The 18,019-nt window shown below is 46.4% G+C and overlaps 1 protein-coding gene across 2 annotated transcripts in view; it reads left to right on the forward strand.

Annotated features, from left to right (window-relative positions):
* LOC138428443 (guanine nucleotide-binding protein G(olf) subunit alpha) overlaps nucleotides 1-18,019 on the forward strand; it is a 49,769-nt gene that overhangs the window by 15,791 nt on the left and 15,959 nt on the right. For both annotated transcript variants that reach the window (XM_069569199.1, XM_069569200.1), the window contains one exon: nucleotides 13,003-13,100. In XM_069569199.1, coding sequence (XP_069425300.1) covers nucleotides 13,003-13,100 — 98 coding nt within the window. The remainder of the gene's footprint in view (nucleotides 1-13,002; nucleotides 13,101-18,019) is intronic.

Raw genomic sequence — 18,019 nt, forward strand, 5'->3', positions numbered from 1 at the left:
CCTCTGCCTGGGACGGGAGAGGCCTCCAGGACAGTTGTCATGGCTCTGATTCCCGCTGTGACATCACTGAGTCCCGGGAGGGGGATGTTTACCAGCTGGATTTTCTGCATCCTCGTGCAGATGCTTTAGGATTCCTGACTCTGGGTGAATCCTCCCTCTACGGCAGGGCAGGAGGCAGGGTCTTTGGGGGTGAATCCTCAACTCCATGTGGGGCAGGGGGCATGTGAGGGTGGGTGAGCCTGTTTGGCCTTGATCTATGAGACCCCTGGGCATTTATTATCATGTCCAGCTCTGTGGTTTGAAGCCTGTTGGTTTTTCTATCAAAACTGTTTCAGTGCTTCGTCAAAGGAAGGGAAGGACCACTCAGGATGCACAGAGCAAGGTGCCCTGAGGGAAAGGGTGCTGTGTCCCTTTAGTGCTGGAAAGGGCAGCTCAGGGTCAGAGGCTGGCTGGACTCAGTTTCCATGCCTGGGACCCTAACAAGGGTTTCCAGGAGAGCGAACAGGGCCAGCAAGGTGTTTTTCTGTAGCCATAGCAGAGCCGTAGACACCCAGGCGGGAGGGGGTCCCAGAGGAGCCATGAGGGACCCGAAGTGCCTTCCCAGCAGAAGGCTGATTATCAAGAGATCACGCTTGTTTGTTTGAAACAAATGAGCTGATTTTTCTCCTGGGTGTTTTTCTTGGTAAAACATTTTAACAGCTTTCAGAAAAAAAAGAAATCAGAAGCCTATAACCAACACCACACAATCTAAATAAGGTGCTGCCCCTGTACTGTATCCCCTCCCCCATGTAATACCCCTCCCCGTGTAATATCCCCTCCCTCATGTAGTATCCCCCTCCCCCATGCAAGGAAATCAGTGACTAGATTTTCTTGTGGGGGGCTGATGGCAATACATGGACGCATGTATAGAGCACATGACCCACTTAGATAAGACGTCATCGTTAGAGAGCAGCCAGGTTAGCTTGCAGGTGCCACCAAGACTTGGTGGCTCCCTGGTTTTGGGTCTCCCACCCAGTCAGTGAAGCCACCCTGTTCTAGGCTCCTGACTGTTACCACCTTCATCGCGCAGGTCCTACACGTTCTTTGAGTTTAATTCCACCTCCTTTGGAGACTTCTCCAGTCTGCTCTGAAATGGATAATCTCTCCCTTTCCTGAACTCCTGCAGCTTTCGCTTCCCTGTGGCTCTAGCTTCGGTCACTGTATTATACCCAGGACTTACTGCCCTTCATTGTTACCTAGTTATTCAGTGTCTGAGTCATTTTGGGTTAACTTCTTGGGACCAGGAGTCATGACTCATTCTGGTGGTCCCTGTCCTCAGCTCCTCGCTGGGTCCTGGGGATATAATCCACATAGTTTCAAGCTCCTTGAGGACAGGGCCACCTCCACACTCACCACAGTCTCCCAGCCCCCAACGCAGAACCTGGCACAGAAATGGAACTCAGTAAATATTTGGTGAATGCTTGGTTGATTGTTGGCCCTCAGGAAATACTTTGGCTGGGATGACAAATTTTGAGGGAGAAGGTCATCCTTGTTTTACAATATCTTTGACAGGCTATTATCACAGTGAACATTCCATGCAAGATTCTTGAGAGTTCATTTGTGGGAGAATGAATGTGAAAGTCGCTCAGTCATGTTCAACTCTTTGCAGTCCCATGGACTGTAGCCTGCCAAGCTCTTCCATCCATGGGATTTTCCACACAAGAATACTGGAGTGGGTTGCCATTTCCTTCTCTGTGGGAGAGAGAACAGGACAAAAATTTTTAATATGACTTAGTAAGGACTTGTTATAGTATTGAAATATGTCATTTTCCAACAAAAATTCATGTGAATTTGAGAAATAACCTAGGTTGAACTAACCCTACAATATGCATAACCTCACACCACACACAGAAGTTAACGCAAAATGGACCAATGGCCTAAATCTAAGAGTTAAAACCATCAAATGCTTAGAAGAAAATATAGGCATACATATTCATGACTTTGGATTTGATAGTGATTCCTTAGATGTGACACCAGAAACTCGAGCAACAAAAGAAAAACACATTGGACTTGATCAAAATTTTAAATGTTTATGGGACTCCCCTGGTGGTCCAGTGGTAAGACTCCACGCTTCCACTGCAGGGGATGCAGGTACGATCCCTGGTGGGGGAACTAAAATCCCATGTGCTGCAAGGTGTGGCCAATAAAAGGAGAAAAAACAGGGAAACAATGGAAACAGTGACAGGTTTTATTTTCTTGGGCCCCAAATCACTGAGGACAGTGACTGCAGCCACAAAATTAAAAGATGCTTGCTCTTTGGAAGAAAAGCTATGACAAACCTAGACAGCATATTAAAAAGAGACATCACTTTACCAACAAAGGTCCATGGAGTCAAAGCTATGGTTTTTCCAGTAGTCGTGTACGGATGTGAGAGTTGGACCATAAAGAAGGCTGAGTGCTAAAGAATTGATGCTTTCAAACTGTAGTATTGGAGAAGACTCTCGAGAACCCCTTGGACTACAAGGAGATCAAACCAGTCAATCCTAAAGGAAATCAGTCCTGAATATTTATTGGAAGGACTGATGCTGAAGCTGAAGCTCCCATACTTTGTCCCCCTGATGCAAAGAGCCGGCTCATTGCAAAAGACCCTGATGCCGAAAAAGATTGAGGGCAGGAGGAGAAGGAGACAACAGAGGATAACATGTTTGGATAGTATCACTGACTCAATGGACATGAGTCTGAACAAACTCCGGGAGATGGTGAAGAACAGGGAAGGACAGGGAAGCTGCAATCTATGGGGTCGCAAGGAGTCAAGCATGACTAAGCGACTGAACAACAACCATCTGTGTTCAAGTTTAAATCAGAATCACTTTCAAGAGCTGGATGAGAGTGAAAACTGTCACACAGGCCTTACTGCTCAACTCCATTAAGGTTGTTGTCTTTCAGTTGCTAAGGCATGTCCGACTCTCTGTGACCCTATGGATTGCAGCACATCAGGCTTCCTTGTCCTTCACTATCTCCTGGAGTTTGCTCACATTCATGTTCTTTGAGTTGGTGATGCCATCCAACCATCTCATCCTCTGCCACCCACTTCTCCTACCTTCAGTCTTTCCCAGCATCAGGGTCTTCTCCAGCGAGTCAGCTCTTCACATCAGGTGACCAAAGTATTGGAGCTTCAGCATCAATGCTTCCAATGAATAAGTGTTTAATAAAGCTACTAAGTACTGAGATTAATTAAGCACAATGAATCAAAAGTTCCGGCTCAATAACTCTTGTAAAATGGTTCTACACGTTTCTCTTGGGAAAGGAGGCCTTCTCCTAGGTATAAACCCAAGAGAGTTAAAAACACACATTTCCACAAATATTTGTACAGGAACGTTCATAGCAGCACTGTTCACAACAGCCAAACAGTGCGGCAACCAAATGTCCATCAAAGGATGAGTGGATGAACACATGTGGTCTGTCCACATGGTGGGATCTTATTTGGTCAAAAGCAGAATGAAGCACTGACCCATGTTACAGCCTTGAAAACTTGTTAAATGAAACAAGCCTAACAAAAAGCCATATAGCGTATGAAGTCCATTTGTGTGAAATGTCCAGAACAGGCAGGTCGGTGGAGACAGAAGGTGGACTTATGGTTCAGGGGCAGAGGAGGATGAGAATGAGGAGTGAGTGACTGCTCCTGGATACAGGGCTTCTTTGAGGTGATGTGTGTGTGTGCTCAGTTGTGTTCCAGCTCTTTGCAACCCCATGGACTGTAGCCTGCCAGGCTCTTCTCTCCATGGAATTCTCCAGGCAAGAATACTGGAGTGGGTTGCCATTTCCTTCTCCAGGGAATCTTCCCAACCCAGGGATCAAACCTGTACCTCTTAAGTCTTCTGCATTGGCAGACGGATTCTTTACCAGTGATGGATGTCTTCTAAAGGTGATCATGGTGATGGGTGCACAACTCCACAAATAAACTAAAAACCAGATTTGTACACTGTAAATGGGTCAACTGTATGGTATGTGCATTAAAGGTCAATAAAACGGCTCCGTTAAAAATAGAAGGAGGGAAAATACAAAACTCAGAATCAGAGAGTCCCAGAACTGGAAGAAATCTTAAAGATGATCTCTTGCAAATTCACGAGTGCAGAATGTCAAGGTCTCTGGTTCTCTGGACAGTTTTCTTTCCCTTTTGTGTCAGATGCTAGATTCTCAGCTGCTGCAAAATTGCAGAGATCAGCAGCGCCTTTGAGATCTGTTATTTTGTGGAAACATGAGTCCCCTAATCCCTCCAGAAATGCACCAAGGGTGTCGTGTTTCCTCATAGCTGTTGTTTCCTCTCACGGAGGCTGCATGCTCCTACTGAGGACATCCTCAGCCTGTTGTGGGTGCCTGGTACACGTGTCGCTTAGTTAATTACAGAGAGCCCTCTTAGTAACTGGGGATCCTGGGCCCCCGCCCCCAGCCTGCTCCCCATCCTCCTCCCCATCCCCTGGCAGTCTGCAGGACAGAAGAGCCTGGAGGGCTACAGTCCATCGCGTCGTGAAGAGTTGGACAGAACTGAGCGACTGAGCATGCACTCACTGTTCATCTTTGTCTGCTATGGTCCTTTGTATACATGCATTATAAATTGTATTGATATCCACGACCCTGGGGACCCTCGCCAGTGTGGAGACTTGGGAGCTTGGCTCCCAGGCACCTTTTCATGGGGCTGCACATGTTCTCCTAAGAAGGCTCAGCCCTTGTTTCTAGAAAGTGGCTGCAATTCTGTTCAGCCAGCCCCACCCCTCCCCTGCTATAAGTCAGGAGTCTGGGGCCTTGCAGGGTCTGGGAGCTGGGGTGCAGCTCAGCCCAACAGCACTGCCCTCGGCTCTTGTCCCCAGGGCCCATTCTTGCCACCATAGCCAGCCTCATGCCGGTGACCTGGACACCCCCCGCCCCATGTTCAGAACCCTTGCTCCCTCCCCAGCAGCTGGTGATGCCTTGTACCAACGGGTGTCCTCAAGCCTGCACGGCCTCCTGTTCCCTGCCGTGTGCTCCTGTCGGGGCCTTTTGGCACCTGGCGGCCTAGTCACAATGCTGCCAGATCTGCACCCTTGAGTTCAGGTCCCATCCTGGTGCCCGGAGCCAAGGACTCCCAGGCCTTCCCCCGGCAGCACTTCACAGGCCAGTCCTCAACCTCGCGCCAAGTCTGTCCTCCCTGTGCCACCCCCACCTTCTGGTTTTATCTTCCCACCACTCTCTCACCACCCCCTCCTGCCCCACCCCTCACAGGCACATCCTCACCCACTTCCTCCACCTGTCGGCCTCGTGTTCCAGCCGCTGCCCAGGACTGCCCTGTCCCCAGGGAACAGGGTACAGTGGCCCTCCCACCCAACCAGGCCGGAACCCAGGCCTTCCAATACTAGAATCCACGATCAAATGTAGTCTTAGGATTCCTCGTTAGGCTCCTCTATTATGTCCTACGCTAAAGTTTCCCCAAATACGTATGTATCTAATTCTGTGGGAATGCAGCAAACACCCTTTTACAGACGTTCGCTTTAATCTCTTCCCCCAAAGTGGGCCTTCTTCTTCCTCTTTGCCTCTCAGCATGTAAAGCATACAGGACTCAGAGTGACTAAGAGACCAAGAATAATACCTCCAGGTGTTGCATAATCAAGTTGACACCACAGAGAACTTTGGGGAGACAACTTGACAGAGCCTGTCTGGAAGTAAAGACCAAAGTCGTGATTCTTTGAGTGTCTTACCTCTAATGAAAATACATAATTATTTTATCTCTGTTCCCACACAAATAAGTTTCTCCCATGAGTCTCTTTGGCGTGCTTCAAGTGCACGAGAATTAGGATTTTAGAGAGAGAATCTCAAATATAAGAGTGGGAGTATTGCGAATGAGAAAAATCAAAAGCTAAGAAATTAATTTTATGGGAAAGAATACTTTAAGGAAAATTATATTGTCCCATCAAAATGAGGTAGATTTATTTAACTGTACTGTGGGTCATGGATCTTATTACTAAAACTTTATACGTATCAGTTTTGTGAGACTATAATTTTGAAACAAAATGTAGAGAGTCCTTAGACAAATCTTACTGGACATTTTTTTTTGTTTGGCTGCATCAGGTCTTAGCTGTGGTTTGCAGGCTCAGTTGCTCTGCAGTATGTGAGATCTGAGTTCCTGAACCAGGGGTTGAACCCATGTCCCCTGCTTTGGAAGGAGGATTCTTAACCACTGGACCACCAGGAAGTCCCCAAGTGCAGCCTGGCCACTGTGGTTAGCAAAGGCCCCTTTGGCTCAGTCACTCTGCACTTTGGAACCACAGGGAGTTCTGATTCTGTCCCAAACCTTGTGAGTCATGCTTCAGGGAGAAAGGGGCTAAAGCTACATGGGTAATTCTGTGCTCAGCTACACAGGAAGGAAGTGAAAGCCTCTGGAAGTCATACATGAAATTAACAAAGTTGTAGGATACAGGATCAAATATAGAAATGAACTGTATTTCTTTGTACTACCATGAAAAATTCCAAAAATGATTTTTTAAAAAGAATACACCTTCAAAATAACACCAAAAATTTACTTAGGCAAAAAATCTAACAATGTGGGAAGTGTAGTACACTGAAAACTAGGAAACATTATTGAGAGAAAATAAGACATAAATAAACAGATATACCATGTTCATGGATAGAAAGTTCATTACTATTAAGATAGCATTCTCCCCAAAGTAGCCTAGAAACACAGTGCAGTTCCAGCCAAGATACCAGCAGCTTTTCTCTAGAAACTGACAGGCCTATTCTCAGATGTACGTGGAAACTCAGAAGACCAAGAATATTTTACTCTCATAAAGAAAATAAAACAGTAATAAGAAAAACAACTCAATTTTTAATGGGAAAAATATTTGAACAGATACTTCAAAAATAAGACATGCAAGTGGGCAACCGTCATGTGACAAGATGTCCACCATCATTGGTCATTGGGGAGATGCAAACTAAAGCCACAGCCAGAGGCCAGCATGCACCCATTAGAATAATTAAAATTTTTTTATACTGACAAAAACCAAGGTTTTGGGGAACTTGAGACTTGGAGGAACTCAAACCCCTAACACATTGCTCTTGACAGTGTAAATGGAATGGCCGCTTTGGAAAACAATTTAGCAGTTTTTTTTAATGTTAATTGTGCACCTGCCATGTACCCCAGCAATTCCACTCCAGAGTGTTAACCTGAAAGAGAAGAAAATGGAAGTCCATACAAAGCCTGGTACCCAGATATTCCTGCAGTGTTACTCGTAACTGTCAAAACCAGAAATAACCCAGTGTCCCTCCACTGGTGAGTAAATAAACAAAATGTGATCTTATTCATACAATGTAATAAAACTGAGCAGTTTTTTTTTTAAGCTACTAATAACAAAATGGTTGAATCCCAGAAAACTCAGGCTAAGTGAAAGAAGCCAGACCCGAAAGACTATGTGATTTCACTTACATGAAGTTTCTAGAAAAGGCAAAACTATAGAGACTGAAGTAGATTGTCAGTTGTCTGAGACTGGGGCGGTCATGGGGGAGGTGGCGTGGAGGTGGTAGAGAGGCTCTGAGACTTGGCTGTGTTGGTGGGTGTGTGACTGGATAACTACATGGGTGAATTTTAGGGCATATAAAGTAAACCTCCAAAGGCTGCTAGAAATGATTCTAAGAATAAAGCAGGCCGTCCAAGGTGAGGGGGTCAGGGGAAGGCGAGTATGGTATTTATTGTAAGCGTGGGTTTGCTCTCAGTGGTCTCCAGCCACGAGTAGCTGCTACAGGCGGGGAAACAGGAAGCTGGCCCAGCCCACTGAGCTGCTTCCAGATGCAGGCAGACGCTTCCTCATCATGGGGCTCAGACAAGTGTGAAGGATCCAGGATCCTTCCCATTTTGTCATCTGTAGAACGGGAGCTGCATCACCTGCACGGCGGGACATTTGAGACTCGAAGTGAGCCCTCGGTCAGGAGACCCTGAGAACCTTGCCTGGGACACACGAGGCCCCAGGAGGGGCCAGGTGACCCCACCTTACATTTGGTTTCTTGCTGTGGTTTTTCGCCCACAGAGGCTGTGTTTCATGCCAGGAAACACACAAGTTTGGGGACCCCTGATTGTTGATAATGCTTTGGTTTTTTTCTGGGTCTTCATTGCAATGCGTGGGCTTTCTCTAGTTGTGGAGCATGGGTGCACAGCATGTGAGATCTTAACTCCCCGACAGGGACTTGAACCTGCATCTCCTGCATCGGAAGGCAGATTCTTAACCACTGAACCATCAGGAAAGTCCCTTTTAGCATGGTTTCTGAATGCTGTTTCTAAATAGAATTTGAGGTATCCTGTATTCACTTATACCTGAGGATGGACAGAGATTATAAATAACCAGGCATGACAGATCCCACTTTCAACTTGACATCTAGCAGATATCTGAAAAGAGAAATGACAGAAGCCTATTAGATCACCCTGCTTTCTGAGGGATAAAACTGAGTAGGTACATTTTAGATGAATCAGACTCAAACTTGAGCTTCAGAAAATTCCATTTAAACGGCTACTCACCTGAAATAAACTGCCTGTTTCTAAGGCCCACTTGATGGTGTAATGATCACTGTCCACTCCGTTACCATGGACGGTTCCTTTAATCATTTATTTTGCTTCAATGTGGGCTTCCCTGTGGCTCAGCTGGTAAAGAATCTGCCTGTAATGCAGGAGACCTGGGTTCAACCCCTGGGTTGGGAAGAATTCCCAAAGTCCAGGAAAATTCCATGGATCTATGGGGTCACAAAGAGTTGGACACAACTGAGCAACTTTCACTTTCACTTTTACTTCAACGAGTTCCATATTTGGTGCCACTCACAAGGTTATAACACAAATTAATTTAAAAAACAAAGTATGGCAGAAGAGAACTAGGAGCAGGAAAGCAAGTAATGTGAAGCAGACTGAAGTAGGTGCCCAAAGCATAAGGCAAGGTCTACACACAAGCTCGGACCTGTGCCCAGACAGGGTTTCTGAGCTTCTGTGCCATCAACTCAGTGATGTAAGTGAAGAAGAGTCACAGGATACCAGAGGATTAAAAATTAATAATAAAATTGAAACAGCAATTGCCCAAGAGATGCAAAAACTATTCCTGACACTAAAATTAAAGAGGGATCTTTTCCATAAGTCGTCCCGCTAAGTCACTTCAGTCTTCCAACTCTGTGCAGCCCCATAGATGGCAGCCCACCAGGCTCCACTGTCCCTGGGATTCTCCAGGCAAGAACACTGGAGTGGGTTGCCATTTCCTTCTCCAGTGCATGAAAGTGAAAAGTGAAAGTGAAGTCGCTCAGTCATGTCCAACTCCTAGCTATCCCATGGACTGCAGACTACCAGGCTCCTCCGTCCATGGGATTTGCCAGGCAAGAGTACTGGAGTGGGTTGCTATTGCCTTCTCCTAAGTCATCCTAGGAATAACATTTTTCACTCTACCCATCGAAGGTTTCCACCAGCCTCAGGAGAGGGAATGGAGTGTGGGAGCAGCCTCACTTGAGACCCGGGTGCCCTCTAGACCCCTGGACCACATTCAGCTCACCAGACAAGAAGTATTTTTGACTTGATTTTTATTTCCAAAATGAAAAAATGTATTTTAAGATTTAGTGTAACCAAACAGTTGTTTTATTGTATTATTTTAGGAGAAAAATCATGCAAGGATTTTTTTTTTTTGCATTTCTTGCTGGCATACATCTATTTCTATTTTAAAGCAGTAATGAAGAATTTAAAAGCAAAAAAAAAAAAAATGTTACTCACCTGAGAATTCCAAGCTAGCTTTGAGTACACTTTATATCTACAGAGAAGTGTAAACAGCAGAACCAGAAGGTAAGTGCTGTGCTAGGAAATGGAGTAGTTGGGTATTTAATATTTTTAGTTTAAATTTTGATTTCAACATCAAGATTATGCTGTAACAATTTAAAGCCTTAATTTAGGTTTAATTTGGTATCATTATCATTTTTATTTTCTATAACACAACTAAAACTTCTTTGAATAAGAGTAACATAAATCTCCATGTATTTCAGTTGCTAAATATGTGTGAAGATCACAAGGTGATTCTCATATTCTGTAATACAGGAAAAATAGGAAGTATGACTTAGTAATTTTCTCTTTATGCTCTCAGTTTCTCTCAACTCCCAGATGTCAAAAACAAGTGACACTTCACTGTGAATCACCCTTTCTTTTTAGACACACACACACAACACTGAAATTATTTTTATTTAGTATTGTTCATTTCAGTTGCTAAGGGAGGCATACTAAAGTTATTCCTCATATTTACTTCCCAGTTGTCTTAGCAAATGTAGGATTCTAGCCAGGCTCTGGACAAATGTTTGCATGCAGCTCAAGAAGCTGCAGTGGTTCATGATGTCACAGAATCATTTCTTTACTGGTTTGTATATGTTTATTTGAGGTGGTGATATTGTGGCTATACCCCTGAAGGAGGGCATGGCAACCTACTCCAGTATTCTTGCCTGGAGAATCCCATGGACAGAGGAGCCTGGTGGGCTGTGGTCCATAGGGTCACAAAGAGTTGGACACAACTGAATCAACATAGCACGCACGCACATTGTGGCTAGGATTTCTAAACCTTTATCTTTTAGAAATAATGTTGAAATAAAACAATGGTGTAAGAGAGCACCTATAAAATAATAGAAGTGGGAGAGAAGGCCTGAGATACAGATAAAGAGACTGGCCACACGATGAGCGTGGAATCTGCCCGTGGGTAGTGAGTGCTCGGAGGCAATCTCTCTGCTTCTGTGTGACGTTTTCCCTGATGAAAAGGTAAATAAGTCACAGCCACAGCCACCCTGGAATTTTCCACAAAGGTCTGAGAACTCCTTAAAGAGTAAATGTGGAGAGTCCTGGGCACCTGGCCTTGGTCTTGCCTGAGGTCTTGTTCCCCAAGGAGGAAGATGAAGCAGATTGAAGTTGCCCCTGTCTTCTTGGTGTCATCCACGGTGTCTGCTGTAAGGTCATAGCATCTGCTATAAGGTCACAGTGTTTGCTGTAAGGTCACGGCATCCTGGTTCCTACGTCTCTGCTGTCGTCAGCATCACCCTAAGAACCATGCATTTTGTTCCTTGGACGGAGCACCCCTCTGTGACTCTGCCTCCAAGGCTTCTTCTCAGACTATTAAAGAAAAACTTCACTTATGTCACTGAGTTGATGGCACAGAAGCTCAGAAACCCTGTCTGGGCATGGGTCCGAGCTTGTGTGTAGACCTTGCCTTATGCTCTGGGCACCTACTTCAGTCTGCTTCACATCACTTGCTTTTCTGCTCCTAGTTCCCTTCTGCCATACTTCGTTTTTTTAATTAATCCTGTTTTTAATCCTGACCCTTGTTAAAGACAGGAAGGAACTTTGTTCCAGGACCGCTGCACGAGAGGTTGCAGTGTCGGAAAAGCAGCACTCAAATTCCAGCATCACTGAGACAGTGGCATCACTGCCTGCCAGGACTGGCAGATGATAGCACAAGAGACTGTGTGTGTTTGTGTGTGTGTGTGTGTGTGTGTGTCCTTGTTTGGCTCTTAGAAAAAAGTTTTTAAAGAATCCCACAGACAGACCCCTTCTCTGGAGAGATGGGAGCAGCCCTGGAAGATTCCAGAAGGAAGTGTCAATTCACAGGGCAGGATAAAAGCTGAGAGTCCAGCTCCTCTCCTTCACATGAACGCTGTCCACTCCTGTCCCCTGTGGACAGTATGGATTTGTTGTTGATGCCAACAGGCAGGCAGACATGATAGACACAAAGACTCATGGCATAAGCTTAAACATTGTTCCTGACATTAGGAGTCAGGATGAGACATACTGGAATCTGGTGATGCTTGCACTCAGAGCCCCCATTTCCCTTCCCGGGTTCTGGACCTAATTTGTTGCTGTAATTCTGTGTTTCCTTTTTCCTAGAGGGCCTAAAACTTGTATAAGTGTCAGGCCCCTCAGAACTGGGATCCACCCTTGTAGGGAACTGAGAATCTCTAAAAAATGTGCCAACTCAGTTTGTTATTTTTTTTCTGCAAAGAACCGGTGCTGATTCTTAGGGAGTATGGCCTTGGCTGCTTCCTGGAGGGTTTGCCTCAGACCCACCCCTGCAGATCGAAGGTGGAAGTCAGTGCTTCCTGGTGTGGGAAGGGATATAAATATTCTAACAAAGAGTTTCTTGAAAATTTACATAACTTCTTTTATATTTAGCTGCTAATGTATAGTCATTTGCTTATTTAAAATGGGTAATTTTGGAAATACAGGTTCACAGAGTCATCTTTACCCAGGCAGCCAGCTTGCCGCTTCAGAGGCTGCTGGTGCCATAATGGATGGGCTTGAATGAAAATTCCCGGTTCATGCTTACCTCAGAGTTTCTTAAAAGACCAGAAGACAATAAATCACTATCCCCAAAGATTGTAATTTTAAAAGTTTCTTTCTCATGTACCTAATGCTTCTGGGCAGAACATAACTCACCTGGTCAGTCATGCCTGTTCATGATCGTGGCTTCATTCTCACCTAGAAAATTAAAAATGAAAGTGTTGGTCACTCAGTCGTGTCCAACTCTTTGCAACCCCATGGACTGTAGCTCACCAGGCTCCTCTGTCCATGGAATTCTCCAGGCAAGAATACTGGAGTGGGTTGCCAATTCCTTCTCCAGGGGAACCTCCCAACCCAGGGATTGAATCCAGATCTCCTGCATTACAGGCCGATTCTTTACCATTTGAGCCACCAGGGAAGCAGCTTAAACAGACCTTGCCATTATAACAAGAAGTGGTCATTCTGCTAGTCAAGTCACTGAGTCTTAAGAACTATAAATTCTTAGTGGTATGGATAGTTGATGAATGTCATTAATTTTGGACTTGTCATTTCCACTTTGGGAACTCTCTGGGACTATGAGAGTGTTTGATGTAGATTGAGGAATAAGGCCTTCCACCCTGTGTGGAGCCGACCTACCCTGCAGATGGTTTTGGCATTTTCTTTTTCCTTTTAACTTTTAGAAGGTGGGTAGCACATGTTTTCTTACTCATAACTTTTTCAAATTTCAGGAATTCTTCGATCATGTGAAGAAGCTCTGGGATGATGAAGGCGTGAAGGCCTGCTTCGAGCGGTCCAACGAGTACCAGCTCATCGACTGCGCCCAATAGTGAGTCTGCCCACGAGGCCCAGCCTGGGGTGGGCACCCCCACCACACTGCCCCTCAGAGTTCAGCTCTCCCACCCTGTGCAGCAAGTGGCATCACCTGGATATGTGATGACCCAGACTGTCAGGTCATTCTGGCTGCTGCTCAGAGGCAATAGAACGGAAGCAATAAAGATCTGTGGGTGCTTCAGGTTAGGTGGTGGGCTTAGAGGTGAGCTTTGGTCCATGGGGACAGAGCCAGGCAACAGATCAGAGGAGAGAGGTGGAGAAAAGAGGGGGTCAGGGTGACCACAGGTGCATCATGATGCTATTATTCAGACGGAGACCTGGGAGATGTCGTTAGTGGAGGACAGGATGCCATCCGGCTCCAGTTTGGAGAAGCCAAGCTGAGGTACCAGAGGAGAGACAGAGATGGAGCAAGCAGCTGGTGTTAGAAGAGAGGAAGTGACCCAGGTGTGGACGGTGCCTGCCCACTGATGACTGTAGAGCCTGGACAGGATGAGCGAGTATAGACAGAGGAGAAGTGCTAAGCAATGATGTTCAGTCTGCAGAGGATGAAGGAGTGGGAAGAGAGGGGATCCTCCCAGGAGGAAGGCAGTCCTCGAGGCCAAGACAGAGAGACAGATGGTGCTGGTGGAACCTTACTTCACCTCATCCCCCTTGTGCCAGGGAGCCAGCCACACCCCCTCAGCCGCTGGCAGGTTGAGCTGCCCCAATTCAGGGAGCCTCTGGGGCTGTCCAGGAGGGCCATGTTAACCAGAGGTGCCCACAGACCTGCCCCAGGCACCCTGAATGACCACCAACAGCATTAATGATCCTCCCTTATGTACACGAAAGTCTGTTTACTGATAGGGATCTGTAGCTAATTAGTTGTGCATGCTCAGTTGCCTCTGACTCTTTGCTAATTAACTAGAGCAGTACTTAAAACTTCTCTTTTCCTGCCATGCTTAACAGTTCCTTCAAGACTTGCCTTGAATCCATATCACCTTGTAAATAGACCGCAGATTTGTGACTGCTTTCCTGTGCTCACTTACTCCACAGCCAGATTGCGAAGTCCAGAGAGCTGGGGGGTTTAGATGTGGGTGTGGGTGTGGTGTGGGGTACAGATCTGGTGGAGCTAAACGCAACCTGAGAGGGTCCTGGGGGCCACCCCTCCCAGAGGGCCCTCATCTCCCTTCTGAGGCCCTCTCACACTCTTTTCTAAGGCCATGTCACCATCGCTTAAAAACCACAGTGGAATTATATGTTAAATCACAATGTTGTAGAGATGGGAATGTCATATTAAGAAAATGCCAGCAGCTGGAATTCCCAGCACAGCTCAAGATAACATTAAAACCTATATAAGTTTGCATCTGAGGTTCATGGGGGTATGTCTGATCACCATTTCCAGCATTTCTTGAGTGAAGTCTCCTGGGCCTTAAGCGCCCTTCAGTGACCCATTAGGAATTTCTCTTTCTTATGAAAAGAGCCCATCACCATAGTGTTAGAATTAATGATTTACTTTAAAATAGAATATGCAAGGCTGCTGCTGCTGCTAAGTCGCTTCAGTCCGACTCTGTGCGACCCCATAGACGGCAGCCCACCAGGCTCCACCGTCCCTGGGATTCTCCAGGCAAGAACACTGGAGTGGGTTGCCATTTCCTTCTCCAATGCATGAAAGTGAAAAGGGAAAGTGAAATCACTCAGTCGTGTCCGAATCTTCACAATCCCATGGACTGCAGCCCACCAGGCTCCTCCATCCATGGGATTTTCCAAGCAAGAGTACTGGAGTGGGGTGCCATTGCCTTCTCTGATATGCAAGGCACATATGACAAAAAGCAGCAGCCTGAGCTTTGCTGGCAGGCAGGCAGGATCCAGATGTTCGCTTGGGCAGGGTGCTTCATGAGAATAAAGTCACAGACTGTGTTCTTGTGCAGTTGTTGTAGGATTGACTAAGCAGAGACCCAAACACCCCAGAGCATGCCTGGCACCTGGGGGCCCTTGCTGAGCTCCTGCTACCATGTCTCCATGTGGGAGCGGAGGTTTAGGGGGTCCCCTGAGGGGCCTGAGATCAGCACTCCCAACCGGGAGGACCCGAGCCACGATATGCTATTTCTTTCAGTTCTGTCCTTTCAAATTAGGGAGAGCGAGACTGAGCCCCAAGGTGAAGACTACAGGCTTGTCAGACATCAACACCACGACTCCTGCTCTGGACTCTGCCCACCACCACCACCCGAACATCACTATCTGGGTTAATCCTAACATCCCCAGCTTGGCTTCCTTAATCCATTTTAATATGCATGGGACTCAAGTGGGATCAGCAACCATTGTCTCTTAATCATGATCTTGTTTTTCCTCTGCACTCGGATTTTGCAGCTGGGGCCAAGGGGTTTCAAGAACAAGTAACATTTCATAACACTCGTTAGATGCATGCGTGGTGCCCAAAGTGTTAATGTTGCCAAATGAGATGTTGAAGGAAAGTAGCTGCTTCCACTTCCATCACCATGGTTTATGGAAGAAAGGACATTCCAGCATCCAGCTGGGAATGCCCTGGGACTGGGTCACTCAAGCCTACCTGCCCAGCCCCCAGGTTTCCAGCTGCTTGAAGAATGTCTTATTCCTCCTTGGAGGCTCAATTCCTGGGAGGGTGTTTTTGCATGAAGTCAGGGCTATTTGAAATCAGGAGCTCAGTGCTCAGCGTGGGGTTGGTGGGGAGCTGAGCTTCGCCCTGGCAGAGTCCAGGGTTCTGACGTGTCTTCTTTTCCCTTCTCTTCTGAATTCTCTAGAAAAGATCTGCTGACATCTTGGCGTGACTCCATGTCACTGTGTTATCTGCTCAGCAGTCTTGTATTTTGAACCCAGATGCTAACTAAGAAGGGATTCATTCTAAGTCATTTCTTCCATGGCAGAAACCATGGGAATATTTGAAGGGAGGAGATACTTCCCAGGGAGCTGAACTTCCAGTGAAGAATCCAAGAATGGTCTCACCACAGTTCCTCAGAAACGTAAAACACAGAGGAACCCAGCGGCTTCTCTCCCGGGTACACCCAAGAGATTTAAAAACATACGTCCACACACAAACTGTGTACACATGTTCACAGCAGCATCATCCACAGTATCCAAAAGCACAGACAACCCACATGTGCATGAAAGGATGAAGGGATAAACGGACTTGGTCCAGCCACACACAGGGATCTTATTTAGCCATAAAATCGAATGAAGTTCTGATGCATGTTATAGCATGAGTGAACTTGGAAGACATGAGGCTCAGTGAAAGAACCCTGGCATGAGGGCTACATGCCCTATGACTCCATTTGTATGAAATGCCCAAAACAGGCAAACTCATAGACACAGAAAGATTCGTGGTTGCTGGAAGCTGGGGAGGGGAAATTGAGAATGATTCGAAATGGGTGGGCACTGCACCATCTGACAGAGGACCCGGCTGGAGCAGCCTGGGAATAAGCATATTACGAGCTTTAAGGGTTGGCCTCTCGGTAAAAATGAGTGTCTTTGGAGTATCAAACAAGCTGAGCAAATTAGCAGAGATTCTGTTTCATAAGAGGTCCCCGGTGCCCACTGTGAAAATTAAAAACAATCTCTACTGCATTATCCCCGAAAATGCACTTCCTCTAAGTGCTAATAATAAGTGATTAGGTAGCCATGGAAACAGCTATTTTGGGAGAAAAGAAATCAAAGAAAATTGGATTTCAGAACAGGTTTATAAAGTCAGACTTTGCTTAATCTAACTTGAAACTCTGCAGTGTAGATAGGGTCTCATGCTTTGCACTGTTGTGTTTACGTGATACCTTTCAGTCACGTCCATTTACATAATTGGTTTTAGAATACTCTGGAAGAAAGATGCCCCCCAAAGAAAAGTATAGTGGGAAAGGTGAAGTGATTCACAGCTGTGTTAGCATTAGTTGCTCAGCAGTCATGTCTGACTCTCTGCAACCCCATGGACTGTACTGTCTAGCTCCTCTGTCCATGGGATTCTCCAGGCAAGAATCCTGGAGCAGGTTGCCATTTCCGTCTCCCGGGGATCTTCCCTACCCAGGAATCAAACCCTGGTCTCCCATATTACGGGGAGATTCCTTACCATCTGAGCCACCTTTTAGAAAGGTCTCATGTGAAGAAAGAGTTCTACTTTAAGAAAAGAAAATCTTCGCTAAGCTGTTGATGAGAGTAACATCCTAGCCCCTCTCAGTCAAATTCAGCTAAGCAAAGCATCACTTGGGTTCAGTGTCTGCTGTGTGCAGAGCATGTTCTAGGTTCCATAGCAGGGAAAGGAACAAGGCTGTTCTCTGCCTCCACGTGGCTCATAATATTATAGGTCCCCAGATCTGTGCCAGGAGGTCTGCTGTATATGCTGTGTGGAGTGGACAGTGCAGCTTGGAAGGGCTCCTGGAGAAGGTTCTGGAGGAGCAGTGTGAGGTGGGCGTAGGATCTCACCAGGAGGAGATGTACGGGGTGGAAGCCCACACAGCGGGGACAGTGTCCACAGAGGGGACTCATCCAGACTGAGAAGTGACCACCCCTCCTCATCCACACTGACAAGTGACCAGCCCTTCCCATCCACACTGACAAGTGACACAGTGGTGTTCAGCCTTCAAGCTCAGTCTGACTTGCCTATGTGTGGAGAGAAAGAAGAGGGTGGGGACCATGTCAACACATGCGTTTCTGCCCAGGCGTTGGAGCAAGAGTGATATAACTAGAGCTGTGTTTTAGGAAAATGTATGAGCCAACACCACCATGGCCAACTATCACAGGAGGCCCAAAGGGGTGGTGAGCCTCTGGATTAAAACTCTCTCAAACAGTTACTCTAAGAATCCATTTTCAGCTGAGCTCCTTAGGGCAGGTTGGGCCTTTTTATGTTGTGGTTGCTATACCAAAGGACCCTTCCTAAAAGAAAAAAGCCACAGCACCGGCCGCAGCCACCTCCAAGCC

The sequence above is a fragment of the Ovis canadensis genome, chromosome 23 (genome assembly GCF_042477335.2).
Source record: "Ovis canadensis isolate MfBH-ARS-UI-01 breed Bighorn chromosome 23, ARS-UI_OviCan_v2, whole genome shotgun sequence".
Classification (NCBI taxonomy): domain Eukaryota; kingdom Metazoa; phylum Chordata; class Mammalia; order Artiodactyla; family Bovidae; genus Ovis; species Ovis canadensis.